The sequence below is a fragment of the Sitophilus oryzae genome, unplaced genomic scaffold, assembly GCF_002938485.1.
Source record: "Sitophilus oryzae breed Bouriz unplaced genomic scaffold, Soryzae_2.0 scaffold_910_pilon_pilon, whole genome shotgun sequence".
NCBI lineage: Eukaryota > Metazoa > Arthropoda > Insecta > Coleoptera > Curculionidae > Sitophilus > Sitophilus oryzae.
The window spans coordinates 1,156,083-1,177,104 of record NW_022147540.1 but is presented as its reverse complement, the minus strand read 5'-3'; the positions used below and the strand labels follow the sequence as shown (position 1 = coordinate 1,177,104).

General features: G+C 31.8%; 1 protein-coding gene across 1 annotated transcript in view; it reads left to right on the top strand.

The window, feature by feature from the left end:
* The window catches only part of LOC115890746, a 125,544-nt gene that overhangs the window by 70,170 nt on the left and 34,352 nt on the right, over positions 1 to 21,022 (top strand). The window contains 6 exon segments of the mRNA XM_030911069.1: positions 1,870 to 2,171; positions 6,604 to 6,737; positions 6,801 to 6,948; positions 13,448 to 13,665; positions 16,892 to 16,967; positions 18,827 to 18,946. Of these exon segments, the coding sequence (XP_030766929.1) occupies positions 1,870 to 2,171; positions 6,604 to 6,737; positions 6,801 to 6,948; positions 13,448 to 13,665; positions 16,892 to 16,967; positions 18,827 to 18,946 (998 nt within the window).

Genomic DNA, 21,022 nt, shown 5'->3' with positions numbered 1-21,022 from the left:
TCAGATAAATATAATGTTTTAGATATTTTAATAAATAAATAAATATATTTTATGATAAAAGCTCAAAACAGGAATAAATTAATTTAATAAATAATTTGTATATTAGGCGGTGATAAGTTTTGTTTTAATAGAAATTTTAGTAATTGCATATTAAACATTATAATTATTAACAGCGTTTTGAATGATATTTATGCAATTTTCAATTAACATGTTATATAAAAAGGTTTTTGTAGTAATTATTGGTTACGCTAGAGTTTAATATATTCATTTGTTTATTTGAATTATATAAATCATATTTATGAAATATTTGATATTAATATGACTTACATTTTTTTCCAAAAATACAAATTTTGAAAATATAATAAGTTTATTAAATTATTATGAAATGAAATAACTGAATTTTTTTACAATTTAGACCTCATTTATCACTATACCCATGGAATATTGACATTTTAGCTTATTTTTAAAGATGTAACAAGTTTTCAAAAATTACAGATATTAATATTGTTGTTCGCTTATTTAATTAAAAAATAAAAAAAAACTGTTTAAATAGTTTTTGTTAAAGAGGACTAAGTAATATGATCCCAGTATTCAAACTACATTAATTGACTTTTTACGTTGTAATAATAATTGCTCCAAATACTAAAAAACTGAATTTTGTGTGTGTATTAGACAGTGTGGTAAAAAGTAACACCTTATAAATTTTATTTCATTTATTGACGAATGCTTATTTATAAAAATAGAGACATTCATTTTCATAACTTATTATTATATTGATTTCTGAGCCAAATCCACATTTATTTAGAATAATTTATTAATTAAAACAATTTAAAAGTATGTATTTAACTAATTTTTGGTGTTTTTGGCAGGAAATAATGGTGGTATATTTAATTAGTATACTCTTTTACAATAATTTAAATAGTTTTTTTTGTATGCCAATGGGCTTGCAATATTTACCACCTGTACCTTTTGTACATATTATGGTGCTATAAAAAAATCTGAAATGTCAATATTCCATGGGTATAGTGATAAATGATGTCTAAATTATAAGAAAATGCATTTTCTACGAAAACTTGAAGAGATGGGTAAAAAATGGTCTAATACAATTTGATTGTGCATCTGATTCACGTAAAATATATAGGGTGTTCCACTTAAATTAAACAAGTTATTGCCGTTTAAAGCTAGACACTCTGTATAAAGTAGTAAAATTTTTGAAAAATATAAATTGCAACACAATATCCGATCAATAAATAATCTTCAGTAAATATTTAGTATTAAAACCTTTGATACCCTGGGAGAAATAAGGCCTTAAAATTTTTACTGCAATTTCATAAAATTGAAAATATTTCAAAAACGGTAAGGTTTAAGTGTGATAAACCTTAATCAAATTTACTTTTATTTCAATCGTAGAATCCAAAAATAGAATAATATGCAGGGTGTTTCAGTAAAAAAAAATACAACTATAATATTTTTTACTTATTTGGGACACTCTGTATCTTGTAAAAATATTTTTAAATTGTAGCTCTAATAGACCTTCAACGAACCCAAAACTTACAATTTGTAAAAATCTAATCGTTTGGCTACAATACTCCGTGTCGTATGTGGTGAACAACCCTGTATAAATCTATCAAGTTTAATTCATAAACTCAGTTTTTTATAAACTTTAGTATTTAGTTTATTATACAGGGTTAATTGAAAATTAACCCTGTATTGTAAAAATTATCTGTTAAACTTGAGTCTAATGGATAAAACACACTACTCCACAACATATTCAATTACCCCGATTCTATAGCTCCAACTCTAACCAGAAACAAAATCCGAAACTTCCAAACTAAATTAAACCCAACTATTTTCTCTTTTCCGTTTCAGGTCTGAACATCACCGCCATCGCTGTGGCCATCTACGAATGGCTATCGCCCTTCGGCCTGAACCCTTGGGGCCGTCAGCGTTCGAAAAACTTCAGCATGAGTTCGGCTCTGTGGGTGATGTGGGGCCTGCTCTGCGGTCACTTGGTGGCGTTCAAGGCGCCGAAAAGTTGGCCCAACAAGTTCCTGATCAACGTGTGGGGCGGATTCTCCGTTATTTTCGTGGCGAGCTACACTGCGAACATCGCGGCCTTGATAGCGGGGCTGTTTTTTCATAATACCGTCAGTAATTACCACGACAGAAGTGTAAGTAGGAATGTGTAAACAAATATTTTAAATATATCCATAGTCTCAATATCGAATTATTAAAAATAGTGTTTTGTTTTTTATTAGGAGTAAAAATTACACTTTTTGCGGCGATGCTGTACGTTTGACATACAGCCGAGGCACAAAAAAGTCATTTTTACTCCGAAAAGCTATTTTTTTTTTCAAACCCCACAAATGACTTTTTAAACAATCTCAAACGTTCCAAATAATATGAAAAGATTTAAAAGTCATATACCGGTAGTCAGGAATTTTTAATAGAGCTCAGAACCTAATTTTTCACATAATACATATAAACGAATTCTATGTTGGTACGATGATTTTTAAGCAAATGCTTGTAAGTCAGCATGCGTAGATTGTTACAATATAACTGTATCTTTTATAAGAGAAATAACTGTAGTTAATGCAGTCAATTTCATATATTTTTTTTAAAAATTTTAATAAAATGAGTCTCATATTTTAAGAAGTTATGTAATAGTAAGAAAGCGAAATGAATCAATGAATAAATTCTCACGATTCTTTGAACGAACGAGTCGCATTGTAATTCCATTCAATTCTTTTACGAATCTTTTTTACAATTCGTTCGTTTGAATTTTATGGATTCGTGCTGCCCACGATTCAATTGAAGGATCCGTATTCTAAGGGATGAACAAATCTGACGGTTTATTTCTTACACTCTTTCAAATGGTGACTCGTTCAATCTTTGCCCACCCCCTCTTGGAACTGAGATACACAAACAATAATCAGTAAATCGTTAACACTATTGCTATAAACACATCAAACGTAATCGCCGAATCAAACAACATCAATGCCACCTGAATCTTTCAGCTCCAGTCCACCGATCGGAGAATATTACTGGCATTGACGGATGGCGGCGATTTATCAGGCACTTTATTTATCGGAAATTGAGATAAATCATTGCCGATGTCGGGCCCGATGGCCTCGATAATCCTTCACAGAGCCGGATCCACTTTCGTTCGCAAGTCCTTCACTGTAATTTGCTGCGTCGCATCGTCCGAATCGTCCTTTTTTTTGCTTTGCGAAGTTCGATAGAAAAATACTCGAAAATTATTGAGTTAGGCCGTTTTTATCCTTGAAAATTTCAATATTTTTTATTAGTTTTTTTTTTGAGAAAAAAACAGTTTTTTTAAATGTCTCCTTTTTGCTACTAAGGTTAATATGGACAAAGCCTTCTTTGTTTACACGACTAACTAACCTAACCTAACCTACCAACTTGGCCAGTGTCTAAATCGACTCTTACTCATGAGATATACAGAGTGTTCTATGTACATTAAATAAGTTATTGTGGTTTAAAGCTAATTTATTGATAATACATTTTTAGACACTCGTATAGTGTAGTATTACTTTTATTATTACCACACTCAATACCTAGCAAATAAAAAAATCAGTGCATAATGTGGCTTTAAAAACGTAAATATATAAAAAACAATAAGATTTAAGTCACGTAAACCTCAATCAAGGGTACATTTATTTTAATCATTATCATTTTCAGCTTATTCAAACACTACCAATTGTGGTGTAGCCTTCTTCATATATTTAGATATTCCCTTTGCAGTTGGGTCCCTTATTGTCTATTGTTTTGATATTTTTTTATTTATTTGAGACACTCGGTACTTTTGAATTTTCTAAAAATCTAATCATTTAACTACAATACAATACTTTGTGTCGAATAGCGTGAATAACTCTATATACAATCGATATAAAATCCCAAACCTTAGTAACAATCGTTTTTCCGTATTTTTTATTAAACTTTGCTAACTGGAGTAACTATTACGCAATTAATCCTACTAATATCGTTCTAAAATAATCAAAACCGTGTTTAATACGGCGTTATCATCGAATCAGCCGGTCATTAAATGGATATTTCATTAAATTTTCCGTTTGAACGTAATCCAGTATCAAAGATTAATCACGGATGTCATTCGCTTAGCGTCAAAGCAGGCGGTCAGTTGAATTACCGACAGCGCGAAGTTTCATTTAAAGTGAATTTATAAAGTTAAATTTAACTTAATATTGAGTTTCCGGTGAAGTTTCAGTATGGGAAACTATCTCTTGATTATCACGAAGTATAAGAAACTAAGAAATATTTTGTTAGTACGTAAGTTTAGAAGAATTGAAAGAAAATTGTAAAGCATTATAGTAGTTTCTTGAATTTGTAATTAGAGGAACAAATCAGTGCTTTCAGTTACACCTTTTTCTTAAAAATTTACGATTATTCACAACGTCTAGAAAATACCCATCAAAATTAGTGGTAGTCGTTTTCAATTAATAGAAAAAGTTAATAAAATTTTAACCTTTTTCACTAATGATTGCTAGGATATTCTATTAATTTTAATTGTGTCTTTTAGACATTGTGAATGATCGTAAACTAAAAGGTAAACAGGGTACTACATATTCAAAGTACGAGCATTGGTATCTCGGTAATCGTAATAGATACGAACATGGGGCAATAAATTAGGGCAAAGTTGCGCTTTGGGATGTTCACCAAGATGTCATTAAATGTCCGCCTCTGGTTTTTTAAATTATTTAATCTGATTATATTCATCGCAACAATACTGATCAGCACTAATTAACATTGAATAAGGAAAATCCAGCCAATTGGAATATTCAAATAAATTATATCCAGGTGAGCAATTTAAAGATATTATTTTTAACTTTTTTTATTGTGAATTTGAAATCTCAATGTGCTTTAAAGCAAACTAATAATATGCGTAATATTAATCGTAGTTATTAGAAATAAACGAACTTCTACAAAATAGTTTCTAATGCTCTACATGTTCGAAAGGGTTACCACCCTCCCTAATGCACTAATTTATTTTTCGGTCAATTTTATTTATAGCTCTTTGAACTTTCTTCTTATACTTCGTACTCTTTATTGTAAATGTTGAGATATATTGATTTCACTTTTGATTTCACAAATGACGTGAAGTAATGTATTCATTTGTATATTATTTTTTATTATTTTATTGCATTCAATTTTCCATATTCAATGTTTTACGCCACTCCATTGTTAAGTTTGAAAGGTTATCAATGTTGTAACGATGAATAGATTAAATATTTAAAAAAAACAGAGGCGGACTTATTCCACTAATTGCGAGGTTTGAATGAAGCTTTATTCTAAAAATAAAAAATCGGTAAAAAAACTTTTAAGTTAAACGGTTTTATCTTATGTGCACTGAAAACTAGAAAATAATAATAACAATTAGGTATTTTGAACTTCTAGTTCAGAAATATTTTAGTACTAGGCAGAATATAGCTTTTAGGCATATTAGACTAAAATAAAAACGTAGGGCCCATTAACTATTGCTGTAAGTGTGGATTGCATCGACTTACTATAATAATCGTAACTGGAGATTTTGACAATCAATAACCAGGCGGCTTCACCAGCGAATGCCGAGCTCATGATCTACCAATGTATAAAGATATGCTTTGCCATAGGTTGGATTTCAGAGGGGCCCCACGTTTTTGTTTTAGTCTAATATGCCTAAAAGCTATTCTGCCTAGTACTAAAATATTTCTGAACTAGAAGTTCAAAATACCTAATTGTTATTATTATTTTCTAGTTTTCAGTGCACATAAGATAAAACCGTTTAACTTAAAAGTTTTTTTACCGATTTTTTATTTTCTAGTTTTTAGTATTTAACGGAAATGCCTACCTAATATTCCTCATTCTATTTAATTCATTTAGTGCATCATTATTACATGGTTTTTTACCTGATAATTTATTTTTGTTTGTTTTTTTATTTATTGTTTACATGTTGTTCCCACGGGTAATGGACATTTTAACGGTCGACCCCCCCAGAGGTCCAGTAGAGGGGCACGGCTATAATATACAACAAGAGGCGCCCAATCTTGAGGGGAAAACGCTTGCGACATTACATTTTTAGCCACCCTGATGCCATACAGTCCTCAGCACGTTTTAACCTATTACCTTAACTTGGGTGGTAAAGCTACCGCTAACTACGTAGGTACATCTAATCACCTATTTTTTTTTTATCTGTCCTTCTAACGTCACACAATCTTGGACACGACTACTCATAACCTCACCTAATACGCCATTTTGTAACGACGTCCATCTTGGATTTTAAATTTTGTCATAATCACAGTATTCTACTAGTGTAGCCCTTTCATTTGATACCCATATTGAGGGGGTTGTGGAAAAATATGAAATCCGCCATTTTGTACCGGCGGCCATCTTAGATTTACAATGTTATTGATATTACTATATTGTATTGTCATCGGAACTAAAGGTGTGTACCAAATTTCAGATCCATCTGACAACAGGAAGGTACTTAAATTTCAATTTCTAATTTTGACCCAAATAAACAAACAAATAAATAAATACCGTACGGGTCGAGCTAAATAAAACCGTTTAATTAATTTTATCTTTCAGTTGTTAAGTCAAAAAGTAGGTGCTCCCAGATCATCAGCTGCAGAATACTACGTTCAAAAAGCTAATCAGCTCTTGTGGCAACACATGAAGAAATTTACTTTAGAAAATATCGAAGATGGTGTTGTTCGACTGAGGTAATATTTTGATATTTTGTTATTAATAAATATATTTAAAGTTTTATTTTTTTTTAATTTTAGAAACGGGTCTCTGGATATTTTAATAGCAGATACGCCGGTTTTGGATTACTACAGAGCGACGGATCATGGATGTAAACTGCAGAAAATCGGCGATACCATAAACGAGGACGCTTATGCTATTGGAATGACCAAGGGGTTTCCCCTAAAGGTAAGCTTAACAAACCACTTATATTTTGAACCAAACTCTGTCCAATGAGTCGGGGAAATTTCGACAGATCGAACAACACAACTGTCATTGTTATGTGTTCTCTCATTGGACAGGCTCTACCAATTAAAAAATAAAAAAAGTAATTTTTTATTTCGTAAGCTCTGATTTTAATTAACTCTACCAAACAAAACTTTTTTTCTGAAATAAATAGAAAAAATTGACCCAATAAGATTGAGTCTACACCAGGATGAACTCGCCGAGATTCTTCATTAAAAAGTTTTTGAGTAAACTTTATAATTAAATCTAATTCGCGCTTAGTCTGTGTCGATAACCTCTCCCTTCCCCTTCCGACTTTCGAAACCATCCCCTTTACTATATTTAATTAACCACAAAGCGTTGGATGTGGTATTATAAAATTTTAATTTGGAAACGATTGTCCAATTCCGCGATTCAATTCTATCATTATGCGATGGTTGGTTGAGTTATTACCGTTGGTTTGGAGGAAAACTTTTTTTGGGGGTGGATTCATACTTAAGCTTCATTCAGAACCTCCAGTGATTTCAACTAGCGTGAAAGTTTGTTTCTCTAATTTCAATATGCAAGCATTCAGAACGTCAAAATTAGTGGTAGTAATTTTCAATTAGTAGAACAAGTTAGCAAAAGCTTCATTCAGAACCTCGCAATTAGTGGAATAAATCAGTGGTTTCAATTAGCGTAGTAGTTTGTGTGAAAATTTTCATTTCGTTCAGAACGAAAGAATACTACTATTATTTGGTTCATTTCCATCTCCACCCAAATTTCACCGAACACTAAAATTAATTTTCTTCTTTTATCTAAATAATTATTGATTGCAACTGATAAAATAAAAAGAAATACGAACCGCACGTAAACAAGGACATACTTATATCGTTTTAGAAGAAGCTTTTATTTTAGATATGAGCTTTTTTCAATAGGAATTGAAACAATCATAAACTCGGTATTTTTAAATTTAAAATTTTAAATTATGGTTTAACTTATTAAACTGCTTCGGCACAGTTAATAGAATACATTGAATAAAGATTTTTTTTTATTTTTTATTCAGTGATAGAATATAGGTATGGCAATGGTTCAGAATTTGTTTAAAATAGCCCCTAGACGAGCACTAGCTGGGACGAATTTATTTTTAGGTTAAATTTATAATACCAGAGATAATACTACTAAATAATTCGAATTATTAATTCGATTGTTAAATATGAATTATTACTAATTATTCGATGGTGAAAATAATTCGATTATTCCCATCACTAATCAAAATTAGCGATAGACATGTTCGATTAGTAGAAAAAGTTATCAAACATTTAGCTTTTCCATTAATTATACTTCAAAATTTGCGAGAAATTGCGGCCTTTTGTTATCTTCCGTCAAGGGAAATTGTGGTTAGGAATCAAAAATTGATTGTTTATAAGCTAAAAATTAGGCTTTCTCCATGAAAACATCTGATAGGATGTTCTATTAATTTTATTGGTGTTTATTAAACATTGTGAATGATTGTAAACTAAAAAGTATAAAGCTGTAAGCTTCATTCAGAACCTGGCAATTAGTGTAATACATTAGTGGTTTCAGTTATTAGACTTTATACTTTTTAGTTTACGATCATTCACAATGATTAAAAGCACAATTAAAATTAATAGAATATCCTAGCAACAGCTTGGGGTAATCAGTTTTATCCGTAGAGAAAGCCTAATAGCCTTGTCTAATAGTATGAGAGCTAGCAACGTCGGGAAAACAAGTATTTTAAGACGTCTGCCTCTTTAATATATCGTTTACTATGCTCTCTGGACCAGCATGCGGCCTGTCTGGCTGCCGGTAAATGTTGCGTTCCCTACTGTGCATTTGCATTGAAAGAAGATTTCCTTTATTTTTATTAGTCCTTTAAAGTTTCCTTTAAGTCCTCGGTTCGTAGTTGGAAACTCTATGCGTTGCGCTATGAAGACTTGTTCGATTTATATTCAATACTAGAATTTAACGGACTAAATAAAAAAATATAGGATCTTTTGATGCGCAGTAGTGAACGCAACGGGTATCGGCAGCCAGATGGGCCGCATGCTGTTCCAGAGAGCATAGTAAAAGATATAAGTATTAAGTATAAAGTATAATTGAAACCACTAATTTATTCCACTAATTTCCACCTTCTGAATGAAACTTTAAGGGGTGAAATTAGTGGCGAAAGCACGGTCATTAAATAAAACAAAATTAATCACTTAGACTTCATTTTTTAAGCGGTTTAAAAACTTCTCGAATCTAGGGACGTTTTTTCAACTTCTCGCTCATAGTTTTATTAAGTTTTTCTCGCTGTTCCGACAGAAAAACTATTTCGTTTTTCCAGCCGGAGCGTAAAACTGTCGGTCGCGTCGTGCCAGTTTAGGGCCTGCAGCGTTTCAAGTTTTCCGACAACTCCTCGCCACGAATATTAACTCCATTTTCGAATCCGTGTGTTTTGCATTTTTATGCAAATACACTGTCCGAACTTTCGAGCGGAAATAATATAGAAATTCTAGCAACATTGGCTAGATATTTGGAAGGGTTGAAGCCGTGTGTTGGACGTTTGTTGAATTTTCGCAGAATATTAACCGACGCGATGTGAATTAGAAAAATTGGGGGTCGAGACTTTAAGATAGAAATAATATCTGCTTTATTCTTTAGTTTCTTTTTCTTTAGTTTTACAGGGTGACCCAGGCTGGGCGTGCATTAGAAGTTTCTCGAGAACTACAATATACAGGGTGTCCCAGAAATAAGTGCAAATATTTTAACTGGTAGTATAGTTCAACCCCAGAAACACGCCTATGAGTTTTTTTTTGCGAAAAAAAATGTTGAAAATTTAAAATTTTTCTTGACATTTTTCGGGAAATTTGAAAAAACTTTTTAGTGCCACTTGTTTATTCACCTGAGATTTCCCTACGGTGTATCTAAACCTTGCAGTGTTGCAACCTCCTATGTTATCCACATTCTACGTAGTTCGGCGGAACATAGCTCTACATTTATAAATTCATAGACAAATTTCTACTCAAAAAAATAGGAATGTTAAATTTAATCTTTTATCAGTGCTCATTATTAATAATTATTGAAAAAAAAAACACATTAATTATTTTTAGTACTTACCCTTTCAATGAAAACTTAACAAAAACCACCGAAAATTAACTAAAACATTACGTTTATGACGTTTTAAAACACACGTTTACGAAAATCTTTGTTATGCTGCAAAATAACTTTATTTTGGAATAAATTTAATAAAATGATTCATATTATTCACAATCAGCACAAAAAGAAATTCCTAAAATATTTATCGTAATTTAGAATTCAATTCAAGAAATTTAGAAAACAGCCCAACGAATAATCGATTCGTTTTTGTTTTGTTTGTTTTCTTTCATGTTTCTCTGTTTTATTTGAACCACTCTTTTACAAAACACCTTGAAAAACGCACATTACTTTGAATACCTTTCTGAATGAATAAATGTTGAGAATTATTGTCTCTTATCGCCACTTTACGAACTACTTTCAATCTAAGAAAATACATGTTTCACTCAACAATTATTGACAACGTATTTTGTTTTTCGCTATTTTTCGATGTATTTCGACAATTCCATCGACAGCCTAACCGTCAGCCAAGAACTGCCGCGTGTGAACTGGCCCTTTGAGTCGCCGGTCGCCGCGCCGTCGTGGCGGGCTTGCGTCAGACGACGATGTTAAGCAACGTTGCCCTAGTTACAACAATTTCAAATTCAAGACATTCGAAGCAATCAAATTCGTATTAAAATTTAAAAATAAAACAGAGAAACATGAAAGGAAATAAACAAAACAAAAATGAATTGATTATTCGTCGGGCTGTTTTCGATGTATTGAATTCTGAATTACGATAAACATTTTAGAAATTTCTTTTTTGTGATCTTATCAATAACCAATTCATTTGTGTTTTGTTTGTTTCCTTTCATGTTTTTCTGTTTTATTTTTAAAATTTAATAAGAATCTGATTGCTTCGAGTGTCTTGAATTTGAAATTGTTGAAACTACGGCAACCTCGCATGACGCAAGCTCGACACGGCGGCGCGACAAAGGAGCAGTTACCAGTGATGCGCCGCTCTCTTGGCTGACGGCCGACGCGACAGTTGGGCTGTCGATGGAATTGTCGAAATACATAGAAAAAATAGCGAAAAAATAAAATATGTATTTAAAATTGTTGAGTGAAACATGTATTTTCTTAGATTGAAAGTAGTTCGGAAAGTGGCGGTAAGAGACAATAATTCTCAACATTTATTCAGAAAGGTATTCAAAGTAATGTGTGCTTTTCAAGGTGTTTTGTAAATCAGTGGTTCAAATTGTGATGAGGCCTATATGAAATTAATGTGTTAAAAATGGGGACTGTTATTTTAGTAGTTATTATAATAGCACGTACAAGTAAAGCAGCACAGTGAAGTGTATTTTAGTTAAGTGTATATCGAAAAAGAGAACTGTCACAGTTACATCGATCTGTCATAAGTATCTTTTTTAATGTTGGGTAAGTTTTTTAATTTAACTTTTTTAACACATTATTAAACATTTAACTTTTAATTTATTTTATGTAATAATATCACAATCTTAAAAATGTAATGCATCTTTGCAAACTCCTCAGGTGCTGTGATTTTATGACTTACATTTAACATTACTTACTTTCTTGTCCCTATGGCAACACAGTGTGTCGAATTAACTGAAATCCGGGCTTGATCCGGGTAATTGGATGTAGTTGGCGATATCTGCCGGCGGTTCTCAAAATGTTGCGATTATTTTTTTAAATTTTCAAAGTTAAATAACTCGGTTATTTTCAATTTATTTTAAAAATGGTAAAGAGAAAATATGTTTATTTTGACCAGATCTACCACCCCTTAAAATATTTGCACTCATTTCTGGGACACCCTGTATAATATATTTTGATTTAAAATTCCTTTATAATGCGGAAATAGATTGAAGTTTTGTGACTACAGTGATATACAGGGTGGTCTGAACTGTATTCCGGAAACTGCGGCAACATATTCTGCACATAAAAATAAGTAAAAAAGTTCGTATAAATGTATGTCCTAAAATACTTAGTTTCGGAGATACAGGGTGTAGAAGTTTCAGTTTTATTTTGATTTTTGCCAAATAGTTTCTGAAGTAACGTCAATATTTGGATGAAAATTGGTATCTGGGAGTTCTTTGATATGAGAAATTTGATTTTAATGTCAATATGACTGCTACTAGTAGAGGGCGCCACCTACGTGTGTTTTAACTGTTTTGAAGCGTAATAACTTTTTGTCCGTACATGACATGTTTGTGTTGCAAAATTTGTATGACTTGGAAAAAGTTTCTAAAGAAAACCAATAGTAAGTGACCAACTAGTGTGTAAATATTAGCTTATGATATTTAATTTTAGAATGTACTGGATTACACAGTGGGTGCAATATCTACAGGGTGAGTTTCCTACGATGTTCTCTATGGATATCTCGGAAACTATTGGAGATAGGGAGTCGGTTAAATGGGGAAAGAATTGCAGTTTTGTGGGGTCATAAATATGCGTCTTTCAGATTTTTGAAAAAGTTCATGGCCTAGATATTTAAAAAAAAACAAATTTTAGCTATTTTAAAAATTGTCCCTAATGCCATTATAATTTATTTTAGACAAAAAGTTTTCAGATAAAAGTTGTAGATAATCACATCCCTAATGAGTTTGTGTTCTCCGATTTTTTCCATCATTTTTGACATAAGTGTTTGTGTGATATTATTTTTTTAAGTTTTATTTTGTGTAATGTAAATTGTAAAGAGCCGTTTAATAATATATTTTGTCTTTTTATAAGTTGTAAATCATAACAAAATAAGAACACCATGCCAACTAAGTGAAATTAGTCAAGAAAGATAAGAATCGGCTATAACTAAAGTAATTTTGTGAAAAAAACATATTATAGCTTATATCGCTGAAAAGCTTAAAAATGGCACTTTTTATGAAGTCATGGCCAACTCTGGTTTCCATATGTTTGTGTCATATGTCAAAAATGACAGGCTTTAGAAAAAATCAGAGAACTCAAATTCATTAGGGATGATTATTTACAACTTTTATCTGAATTTTTTTTTCTAAAATAGATTATAATGGAACTAGGGACAATTTTTAAAACAGCCAAAATTTGTTTTTTTTCGAAATATCTAGTAAGCCATGAACTTTCAAAAATATGAAAGGCGCATATTTATGACCACACAAAATGCAATTCTTTCCCCATTTAACCGACTCTCTATCTCCAGTAGTTTCCGAAATACCTATAGAGAACATCGTAAGAAACTCACTTTGTATATAGAACATCCTAGTTAAGAAAATGAAAAACTAGAGACACTAATGTTTTGACATAATAATATTCTTTGAATTTGAACATTGAGCATCAACTTCAAAGAAGTTTTATTGAAACATCTTTTTTCAAAATTTTCTGCTTCATTAAAAATGATAACATGTTTTATTTTTTGTAGGATAGCATATCAGCTGTTATCGCCAAATACTCATCAAACGGCTACATGGACATACTGCAGGAAAAATGGTACGGTGGTCTCCCTTGCTTCAAACTAGCCCAAGAAATAGCACAGCCGCGACCTCTGGGTATCGCAGCTGTTACTGGAGTTTTCATTTTACTTGGAATGGGTATATTTATCGGACTAGTAACGTTACTAGTCGAACATTTATTTTTTAAGTAAGTTTTATTTTTTTACCCATTTTTAACTTTGAGAATTCAAATTTAAAAGTAGTTATAGGGAAAATTTCTTGAATAAAAATATAATCGGGAGAAAATTCAAATATATTATGTCAAACGAATGAATTTTTATTTATTAGATATTCAACTTTTGTTGATTTCTCTATACGTAAAGACTGTTCAGCCATCGTTCACCGTTACGTCATCATTATTTGTCAAATATGAGTTTTAGGGTGTGTCTGAGATCACTTCATATTGTTTTGAAAATTTTAAGTACGTTCCTATATTATTGATTGAGCGAGTTCCGTTTTTTCGGCATTTATTAATTTTTTCTTGAACTTTTCATCAGTTACGATCCTTTGGACTGTTAAAATTTCTATTTTTAAAGCATCAGCAACTCGCTATATCATTTAAAAACGCTATTAACTTGTATTTTACATAGAAATATTACACCTTTGCATTGTACTTACTTCATATACGGCGTCCACGGGCAAGAGTGTTCTACCAGCGTCTCTTTGTCGAGAAAAATAATTTATAAGCTTAGCAGTGAGTTCTTGGTCATTTTGGTTAAATCTTTAAGGCAATTTTGCAATAAAAAAATTGAATTTTGCTTTACAGCAACAATCAAATTATAGTTTTGACATTTGATCCATGTTCTTCAATAAAATTATAATCCCAAAACAAATGACAATGACAATTACTAAAAAGAATATGTACGAAATGCCGTATGACGTCACCAATGTCTTTCGTCTGGAGAGTTCGTCAATATATGACGTTTGGTGAGACAGGAAATTGTACAGAGAAACAAGCCCTATAACATACAATAACATTTTAATGAACAGTGCTTTACATAAAATCAATAAAATGAAAAATATACGAAATAATTCTGATTTCTTTCGAAAATCGACAACTATGAAACTATGAACCCTTCCCGGACACAAACGGTACATTGTGAGAGAGGAAATTGTAGAGAGAAACAAGCCCTATAACATAGGATACAACATTTTAATGAACAGTGCTTTCCATAAAATCAATAAAATGAAAAATATACGAAAGAATATACATGTAATGCTTTCTTTCGAAAATCGACAACTATGAAACCATGAACCCTTCCCGGACACAAACGGTACATTGTGAAATAGGAAATTGTAGAGAGAAACAAACCCTATAACATAGGATACAACATTTTAATGAACAGTGCTTTCCATAAAATCAATAAAATGAAAAATATACGAAAGAATATACATGTAATGCTTTCTTTCGAAAATCGACAACTATGAAACTATGAACCCTTCCCGGACACAAACGGTACATTGTGAAACAGGAAATTGTAGAGAGAAACAAGCCCTATAACATAGGATACAACATTTTAATGAACAGTGCTTTCCATAAAATCAATAAAATGAAAAATATACGAAATAATATACACGTACTGATTTCTTTCGAAAATCGACAACTATGAAACTATGAACCCTTCCCGGACACAAACGGTACATTGTGAGACAGGAAATTGTAGAGAGAAACAAACCCTATAACATAGGATACAACATTTTAATGAACAGTGCTTTCCATAAAATCAATAAAATGAAATATATACGAAATAATATAGATGTACTGATTTCTTTCGAAAATCGACAACTATGAAGTTATGATCCCTTCCCCGACACAAACGGTACATTGTGAGACAGGAAATTGTAGAGAGAAACATGCCCTATAACATAGGATACAACATTTTAATGAACAGTGCTTTCCATAAAATCAATAAAATGAAAAATATACGAAATAATATACATGTACTGATTTCTTTCGAAAATCGACAACTATGAAATTATAATCCCTTCCCCGACACAAACGGTACATTGTGAGACAGGAAATTGTAGAGAGAAACAAGCCCTATAACATAGGATACAACATTTTAATGAACAGTGCTTTCCATAAAACCAATATATTGAAAAATATACGAAATAATATACATGTAATGATTTCTTTCGAAAATCGACAACTATGAAACTATGAACCCTTTCCGGACACAAATGGTACATTGTGAGATAGAAAATTGTAGAGAGAAACAAGCACTATAACATAGGATACAACATTTTAATGAACAGTGCTTTGCATAAAATCAATAAAATGAAAAATATACGAAATAATATACATGTACTGATTTCTTTCGGAAATCGACAACTATGAAACTATTATCCCTTCCCCGACACAAACGGTACATTGTGAGGCAAGATATTCTAGAGAAAAACAAGCCCTATAACATAATATACAACATTTTAATGAACAGTGCTTTCCATAAAATCAATAAAATGAAATATATACGAAATAATCTACATGTACTGATTTCTTTCAAAAATCGACAACTATGAAGCTATGATCCCTTCCCCGACACAAACGGTACATTGTGAGACAGGAAATTGTAGAGAGAAACAAACCCTATAACATAGCATACAACATTTTAATGAACAGTGCTTTGCATAAAAACAATAAAATGAAAAATATACGAAATAATATAGATGTACTGATTTCTTTCGAAAATCGACAACTATGAAACTATGATCCCTTCCCCGGCACAAACGGTACATTGTGAGACAGGAAATTGTAGAGAGAAACAAGCCCTATAACATAGGATACAACATTTTAATGAACAGTGCTTTCCATAAAACCAATATATTGAAAAATATACGAAATAATATACATGTAATGATTTCTTTCGAAAATCGACAACTATGAAACTATGAACCCTTTCCGGACACAAATGGTACATTGTGAGACAGGAAATTGTAGAGAGATACAAGCCCTATAACATAGGATACAACATTTTAATGAACAGTGCTTTCCATAAAATCAATAAAATGAAAAATATACGAAATAATGTATATGTAATGTTTTCTTTCGAAAATCGACAACTATGAAACTATGATCCCTACCCCGGCACAAACGGTACATTGTGAGACATAAAATTGTAGAGAGAAACAAGCCCTATAACATAGGATACAACATTTTAATGAACAGTGCTTTCCGTAAAACCAATAAAATCAAAATATACGAAATAATATACATTTACTGATTTCTTTCGAAAATCGACAACTATGAAACTATGATCCCTTCCCCGACACAAACGGTAGATTGTGAGATACTCGATATGACGTAACGTTGAACAATGGCTGAACATTCTATATGGTCGTATTATATAATATTATTTACTAAACATTTGTTACAGATACGTGCTTCCCGTTTTAAGAGATAAACCAAAAGAAAGTATGTGGAGAAGTAGAAATATAATGTTCTTCAGCCAGGTAAGTTGTCTACATTTATGATATATCTTTTCTTTATCCCTTATAGCACCTTCGAGAGCCATATAAAGATCTTTTTATAGATATCTATAAAACTCCCTTGCCCTTTCCTTTCAAAAAACAACATCGAATTTACTCCAGAGTGGTTATATAAAATTTTACAGCTCGATTTCGCCGTATGCCTTTTTAAAATTTACAACTCAATATTTTCTAGTCTTGGGTCTGTCTTTTTGGGTTTTGTTTTAAAGGAAATTTCAAAGTTTTATTTGACAAACACTCACCGTCTTTTATGACAAGAACAAATATTACCCTTGAAAATAGTTCAAGATTTATATTGACAGTATTTTATATCGGGTGTTTTTCGAAAGTTCACACCTATAACCATTTTATTTTCTCAAATAAAAAAACAAGATTTGGTATGTTAGTACATGACATAAATCAAGATTGATTAATGTATTCAATTAATTTTGGCCACTTCCTGTTTCACCGAAAACTACTAGAGATGAGCAAGAATCGCAAACTGCGATTTAATCGCAGTGATTTTGAAATCGCAATCGCAATTAGCGAATGCGAAAGAAACCTACGTTGTGTTAAGAATATTTTTTATTGTGATTACCTCAGATGCGCTCGATAGAAGCAATATTTGGGAAATTTGAGGAGGATAGGTTATGCAAATCAAACATTAATATTGTAAATAGCCCTACTTATTTTATTAAATGAAATGAAAGGAGTGCCATACTTAATACTTAATAATATCTTAATTAACAAATTGCAATACTATGGATTCAGGGGAGTGCCGCTCGAATGGCTTAACTGATATCTTGGCAACAGAAGGCAGCTTGTGCGGATTGATACGTCTATGTCTTCTTCTAAGCCTATAGAATGTGGTATCCCTCAGGGTTCAGTACTTGGCCCTATTTTGTTTCTGGTGTTTATCAACGACATTGCAAATATACACATTAGCGGTAAAATCTGCCTCTTTGCGGACGATACTAGTTTCACTTGGAGCGGCCCAGATGTTACGGCACTATATAATACTATATCCAGTGACTTACGCACCATTAAATCTTGGTGCGATTCTAATCTCCTATGCCTCAACCTTTCAAAAACTAAAGTTTTGTCATATAAAAGTACTATACAACCTTTTGTACTTAATAACACCACTATCGACGTCGTGGACTCTGTGAAATTCTTAGGACTTGTTGTAGACAACTCGTTAAAATGGGCCTTGCACATCGAAGCTTTATCAAAGAAACTAAGCGCTGCCTGTTTTGCGATATGATCAGTTTCTAAGGAACTTAACTCATCAACCTCTAGAATAGTCTATTATGCCCTTTTTGAGTCGCATCTTCGTTATGCCCTTCCATTCTGGGTAATTGCTGCGCGACAAAATTTGATCGGATTTTCAAACTTCAAAACAGAGCAGTTCGATACTTATTGGGACTGAACAGTAGAACTCACTGCCAGAATTTCTTTAAAATTCCAAAATACTGACTCTTCCTTCCTTATTCATTTTTGAATCCGTTTGCTTAATCCGCAAGCACATATCTTCTATTCCGGAAAGGCCTTCTCAAAACTATCCACTTAGGAATACTAAAAGAACTGCCTACCAACTTTTTATTAACATATTTTAGTATGGGCGCCAATTTTTTAAAAGTGATCCTGGTGTTATTGAATTTCAACTCCTCAGAAGAATGGTTGAATATTTTTAAAGAGTTGTAATTAGTATTCTTCTTTGTAAACGAAATCTTCACTGGTTCGTAAAACAGATTATACAAGCTTTAAAATCCATGTTTTTTTAAGCCACAATAAAGACTCTGTTTAAATAGAGTGACGTTTTCTATTTATGTGTTGCTTTACAGAAACTCTATCGATTTATCAACTGTGTGGAGCTGGTGTCGCCCCATCACGCCGCCAGAGAGCTGGTCCACACAATCAGACAAGGACAAATAACGAGCTTGTTTCAGAAAAGCATCAAAAGGGTTTGTAGTAATTTACTTTAAACTGTTGTGCCCGTACTCTTTTGCCTTTTGTTGCTTTGTTGTTTCGCTTGCAAGTAGGTTAGAGTTTAATTATTTTTTAATTGAAAACTTCTATTTAGTTCTTTAAATTGCTTTGTGCTATTTTGATTTAGTTGCAGTGATGTTAGTCTGATTAACTATTTGGGCGTATTTTCTATTACAACAAATGTTTTTTTATTTAAAAATAAGCATGTGTTTTTTTATAGTTTAAAACAGTTTTTTAAAGATAAATATTTTTTTTTTAAAAACGATTTTAATTCCAAAGATGGAATAGTGTTTAAAACTTCTTAAAAACATTTGTTTTATAGTCTGTTTTAAACAACATGTGTAGAAGGCATTAAAAAATTAAGATGTACAGGGTGGACCGTTTTGGTTGTTTCTATAGGGTATCTAGGAAACCGTGAGAAATATTCAAATTTTGATACTGCAGTCTCGGGTTCTTTTTTTGAAAAAATTACAATGGCACAAACGGATCGTGGCTATCTTGATCGGTTTCGAAGTTACAGGGGGATTCTCAAATTTTGTACTTTTTGAAGATGTTCGATAGTTTGTTTATTTCAGCAACCACGGAAAAATGAATTATACACTCTGAAGGCACTTTTCTGTGTAGAATGCAGTGGCGTAGTCAGACTTTTTTCGAAAAAAATATTTTTGGAGATATTAACTATACAATATATATGTTTTTTTAAATAGAACCCCCTGTATATTTTTAAATTTTCTTATTCAGCTTGGCATGGGCTTCTCGAAAATATATAACTCTCTATATTTATTTTCACTATTAACATCAACATTTCAAATTTTTCTTAAAATATCCGCTTAGTGGATAGTAGGCCACGCCGAGGAACAATGTAAACAGTTGTCATGGTAATCGGAACATACCTTTGATGGATGCGGAACATTTCGTTTCAACAGATTGAAGTGTGTGTATTTTAAATAATAAAAAAATGCGTAAATTTTAAAATTTTGAGGAATATAATATGTTAGAATGTTATATTGAGTCTAACAAACATAAGCAAATGGCAGCTGATTTATATTTTGAGCTGTATCCAGAGCGCGAGCAACCAAACCCAGCCATTTTTAAAATGTTAAAAGATAGTTTAATCAATTTTTGATCTTTTCAAAAACCGAAAAAAAACCAAAAAAATATCAGAAAGAAGATGAAGAAAATCAATATATTATTATCCTCGGAGTTAAATAAAATGGAACACTACATATATCGAACATCTTCAAAAAGTACAACATTTGAGAATCCCCCTGTAGCTTCGAAACCGATCAAGATAGCCACGATCCGTTTGCGCCATTGTATTTTTTTCAAAAAAAGAACCCGAGACTGCAGTATCAAAATTTGAATATTTCTCACGATTTTCTAGATACCCTATAGAAACAACCAAAATGGTCCACCCTGTACAGATTATACCAAATAAAATTTTAGTCACTTGCTTAAGCCAAACCAAAATATTTTAGAAAACAAAAATAAATTAATTATAAAAATATAAATAGTTATTATTTACATCAAGAAAACTCACCTTCTTAACAGCACTTAGGGTACATAAAAGGCCGTTACTACCGCTTTCCCGTTCAAAATATTGTAATAGCGATGAGTTTTTTACAACGGCTATTAAGCTATTTTGTACACTTTGCACTAAAAAAGTTCTAAAAAGAACAATGTTCGACTGCAAGGTCTGCTAGTTTTTTAAGCTCAAAATATTACAACACAAAAATTCGTAATAGAAAACTAAAGTGTCAAAACGAATGACAATGCCAGGAAGTAAATAAACAAATGTGGCCATTTTACATTTTTTTGCTATGTCAACGAGAAATTTAAATTCCAATTCCAGTCAGCCTGGAGCCGAATAGGTCTATGGCTGGCAACAGTGAATTTTAAAATCGCGTCCTCGATGACGTAACTAAAAGTTTAATTGGTATCGCTTATAAGTTGGCCAGCTGGTACTAAATTGGCTGTGATAGTATTACACGATTTTATTTACTTTATCTTTGAAATTAACAATATAGATGGAAATAATTTACAAATCAAGA